The sequence below is a fragment of the Salvia splendens genome, chromosome 2 (assembly GCF_004379255.2).
Source record: "Salvia splendens isolate huo1 chromosome 2, SspV2, whole genome shotgun sequence".
NCBI lineage: Eukaryota > Viridiplantae > Streptophyta > Magnoliopsida > Lamiales > Lamiaceae > Salvia > Salvia splendens.
In genome coordinates this window covers 15,607,761-15,612,659 of record NC_056033.1, presented here as the reverse complement: position 1 = coordinate 15,612,659, position 4,899 = coordinate 15,607,761, and the positions used below count along the sequence as shown (strand labels likewise).

Here is a 4,899-nt window from a genome sequence, read left to right as displayed (position 1 = left end):
TGTGGGTGGCCGCCATCGTCCGCGCCCTATGTCCGCGGCCGATGCATAGGGCGTGCCCTACGTTGCGGAAGATGGCCTATCGTCCGCGCTATTGTGGGCTCGGCGGACGATAGGCCATCGTCCGCGCCATCGGGCGCCCCATTGCGGGATCGGCGGACGATGGTCGCGGACGATGGCATGCGTTTTCGATTTTTTGTATAAATACCCCCTACCCTACCTTCATTTGTAACGTTTCATTTCACGATTTCACTCTCGAAACTCACATTTTTATTATTACTACGAAATGGATTCAAGTCTCAAGAGTCCGATGTTTGGGGAGGCGCGTTGGCCGGGTACAGAACCCGACGATTATCGACCGTTCGACGCCAACACGCAGTACGATCCCGAATTCATCACGGAATCGTACGGTTTGGATGACATGGAGCCGTCTCCAAACCGACCCGTCGCGCCCTCCCGCCGCGCCGCCGCCGCCGCTACCGCCCCCGCCAAAAAGGACGAAGACCACCGAAGCTGGTGGTTACACGAGCAGCGAAAGCGGAACTCGTCCGGTGGACCTCAACCGGACGTACAAGGACATTGAGAGTTCCGGCACACCGATGTCCTCCCTGCGTCCCATGGGCGTCAAGGCTGCGAAGGCCAAGGGGAAGGCGGCGGCGACATCATCCTCGACCGCCGCGTACGAGCCCGACGGCCGCCGCGTACGAGCAGTTGGCAACAACCTCGATGGCGAATACGTTGTTGCAGACGCACAAAATGCTCAAGAAGTGCACGGACCCCGCCGAAGCCGAATATCTCCGGGGGTTGATCGATGAGCTGCGCTGGAAGTTGAGAATTGTGTAGATTAGCCAACTCGAATCGTGTAACTTTTGTTTAATGAATGCAGTCTTCGCCGGTTTTTAGTTAATCGTTGTGTTTTTTAATTTTGTTTGCATTACATATTTAAAAATATTTAAATTAATTAACAAAATAATAGTATGACATATAGGGCGCGCCTTAGGGCGCCACGTTGCAGGTGGGGGTAGGAGGATAAAACTGATGACGTGGCGCACCGTATTGCTAATGGTCTAAATCAATTCGAGCATCGGAATATCAGTGGCCCCCACTCCAGATTTACCCGTGAGTCCGCCACGCTCTTATTCATAACCTCTAAATCCTCTCCATCCACGTGTCCTCTCATCCAACGGATCCCATCTCCCAACCTCCCTTAGTTTCCACAAATCATTCATATCTTCCTCTCGCTGTCACTCACTTACTCACTCACTCATCACTTCCTCTCTCCCAAAAACACACTAGAAAAATGATTCTCAAAGCTGCGCCTGCGTTTAATCTGTTGAGTTCGCAGGCGGAAAATTTGAGCGCTCTCTTCGTCTCAACTTCCTCTTCTCTCGCGGTTAAGAATCTCGACGGCAGAAACGGAAATGGATTCGCGGTGTGCGCCGCCAAGCACACCAACAGCAAGCCCCTAACCGGCGTCGTTTTCGAGCCGTTCGAAGAGGTCAAGAAGGAGCTCATGCTTGTTCCTAGCGTCTCTCAAGCCTCTCTTGCTCGCCATAAGTACTCCGATGACTGTGAGGCCGCCATCAACGAACAAATCAAGTAGGTTTTCCTCGGTTAATTTTTCATTTTGTTTTTCCGATTCGAGATTATATTTTCTCTGATCTGTGTGGTTTTTTGTGAATTACAGCGTGGAGTATAATGTTTCGTATGTGTACCACGCGATGTTCGCCTATTTTGATAGAGACAACGTTGCTCTCAAAGGACTTGCTAAGTAAGCTGCTAACGCCTTGCTTCGCTTTGAGAACTATTATCTGCCGTTGTTATTTTCTAATTCGAGTGAAATTTGGGGGTTTTGATTTGATTAATTGTAGGTTTTTCAAGGAGTCTAGTGTTGAAGAAAGAGAGCACGCTGAAAAATTGATGGAATACCAGGTGTTTGATGATTTTAATTATTATTTATGGTCTTAGCATCGCTCAAGTAATATTCGTAATAAATTTTGAATTGTATCCAGAACAAGCGAGGAGGAAAAGTGAAGCTGCAGTCGATTGTGATGCCGCTTTCGGAGTTTGATCATGCGGAGAAAGGAGATGCATCATATGGTAATGCTTCTTTCCTGATTATATTGCGATATTTTGAGTCTAATGTGAAGATATTATCGGTGGAGGGGTATAATGACTGGTGATGTAGATCCGATAATTGAATGGTTGATACATGAGCACCTGTCCAAATGAAAACATCAAACTATTTCTGATATCTATCCAAATGTTTACTTCAACAGATGGGGACCGAATTTTGTCTTGATCATCCATTTATTTTTGCTGTGTTTAATAAATTAGGGAAATGTTTCCAGTCTCTATATACCCGCAGCTTTATATTTGGAGGTATTCAAAAATTAATATCCTATTCAACGGCATGCTTTTGTGTGATTATCTCCCCGTGTGGCCCACTTCACACCTTACAGTTAAGCTTGAGTAGTGATAAAAGGATTAGTTGTCCCTATGTATGGTCTCTTGTCAGCCTTAGACTTCGAGTTATTTGCCTTGATTTTTCATGTCCATCTTTTTATTTATTATCTTTCTCTTAAGAGTCTAATCCCTTCTTCACATTACTGCCACCCTAGGAATCAAATGATTCCATGCAACCTTCACAGTATTATGATCAACGGTGTAAAATACTGAGCACTATAGCTATAATATATCCTGAATACAGAGATAATATTCAATCAAAAAAGTATTACCATATAATGCATCTCCATTTATTTTTCAATATTATAGTAATATTATAATGAAATTTCTTTTCAAAATATTGGTTTTTAAGACTGTCTCTAGTTCTAATAATTTCAAGACATGTTTTTATGTTATCTTTCTTTCTTTTGATACTTCTATAGCTTTGTTAACTCCAAAACAAAATTAAGATTTTTTTTCTCCTTCTCTTGCCTGAATACATTCTGAATTATGAAAAGAACAAAGGGAGAGATATGGAAAATTTGATGTCCCATGTTGAGATGAATATTTGATTTAGTTCACTGCATGCCAAAAGCTTTCAAGTTGCAGGGTATGGAGTAGGTCTTTTTTAAGTATGTGAGACTGATGTTCAAAGCCTTTTTTAACTTTCCAACAATGTATTTATATCAATATATCATAGATTTTTGTGTGGTGGTTGGAATATAAGTTGCATATTGAAGTTTAGGCTCCTGAATTTGTAATTGTCGTTGTGCAACTTTTGGACTCCTGTCATCATGGTAGGCTTTGATGGATTATTGGGTATGATTATGGGAGAATGCTTTGTTCAACTAGTAAAATAGCTCATAGTTGTTGTGGAGTATAATTCTATGGTAATTGGCAAGTTATGGTAGGAACCAGAGATGTGCCAGGATAAATTTTCTTTGATTTACCTTTTGGAGCAGGTCTACTTAAGTTGACAAGTATAAATAACGTTATCTTAAAACCTTATGATTTCAAGTAGAGATTTTCAGTTTTAAGTGGGCGGACAACTTGTACATCATAAAATACAACAATAATACTATGATAGAAAAGCATTTGCTTGTTTCTACATACCTTGTCTTCATCAGCGCATAGTATTTATGTGTACACCATACAGTGTATTGCAGTCTTAAGAGGAACATATTTGGATTAAGTGTTATGTAAGTATGGATAAGTTGCATAGGTTTTTTCTTATGAGAGAGAGAGAGAGAGAGATGAAGATTTTTCTTTCTTTTCTCTAGGGGGAGGGGTAAGTGACTGGAGCAAATGTTTGAAGTCTTCCATGAAAATTGCACCAGTGTTTCATCTTCTCAATATGTCCAATGATGTTGTCCATCTTAAAATTTGAGCAATTTATACATTCGTCAAAGTCTATATATATGACATGTTTGCCCCTTTCTTTTTGCTTCATTTATATTACAGCTATGGAGTTGGCACTGTCTCTAGAAAAGTTGACGAATGAGAAGCTTCTAAATCTACATGCTGTAAGTCCTTTTGTGCTTTCCTCGCGTGTCTGTGTAATGAAGGCAGGTGTTCAATTTATGACTTTAAGAAAATTGATAAAAAGGTTATGGGTGTGGTATTTTGAATTCCAATGTGTGGTTGTGCACTCACCAGCTTTAGTTCGAGTTTTTCTTATTAAGTTGGTTTGATACTGACTTGTTTGTCATTCCTATTACAGGTAGCCTCTAAATGCAATGATGTGCAACTGACTGATTTTGTTGAGAGCGAGTATTTGGGGGAGCAGGTTTGGATTTTTCTTACCAAATCTTGTGCTTTACCAAGATGCTATCACGTTGTATTTTGCGGTAGGGCTATAACTAATATTTTCTTTGTAGGTGGAATCTATCAAGAAAATATCAGAATATGTTGCACAGTTGAGGAGAGTGGGTAAAGGCCACGGTAAGGATAATTCAGAACAAAACTCCACTTTTAGCAGCAATTTTTCATTAGCATTGCTTCTGATTCATCTTTACTTTGTTGTGCATCAATAATGTCAAAGCATTTCTCGTACCATTGAGGTTTCATATCCGTTTCTGGTCCTGATAACGATTTCTTTTCTTGGGACGTTAGGTGTTTGGCACTTTGATCAGATGCTGCTGGAGGAGGCCGTTGCTTGAAAATTAGTCGATCTTAATCCTGGCTTGCCATCCTGCGCAGCCCACTACCCCATTTGATTTTGCATAGTGAACTTGTGTGTGCTAGTTTGATAAGATGGTATTGAGTATTGATGCATGAAGTTTATATGAGACTTGTCTTGTTGAAATTTTAGTAGCAGTATCAGAATTTCTTAGTAGCTCGGGCATCCGATGCGGGGTGGGTAGATTTTAAATTTCGACATTTCTATCTGATGCGTTTCTTGATATATTTTACTTGCTTGTTTAATTTATCTTACCACCATAATCCTTTCCAAAGGCA

General features: G+C 41.1%; 1 protein-coding gene across 1 annotated transcript; it reads left to right on the top strand.

The window, feature by feature from the left end:
* Positions 1-1,238: 1,238 nt before the first annotated feature.
* LOC121790007 (ferritin-2, chloroplastic-like) lies at positions 1,239-4,899 on the top strand. Its single transcript, XM_042188315.1, has 8 exons — positions 1,239-1,596; positions 1,685-1,768; positions 1,869-1,929; positions 2,010-2,097; positions 3,904-3,965; positions 4,163-4,228; positions 4,320-4,383; positions 4,555-4,899. The coding sequence occupies exons 1-8, from the start codon at positions 1,298-1,300 to the stop codon at positions 4,599-4,601; spliced, it is 771 nt and encodes a 256-aa protein (XP_042044249.1). The 5' UTR covers positions 1,239-1,297; the 3' UTR covers positions 4,602-4,899.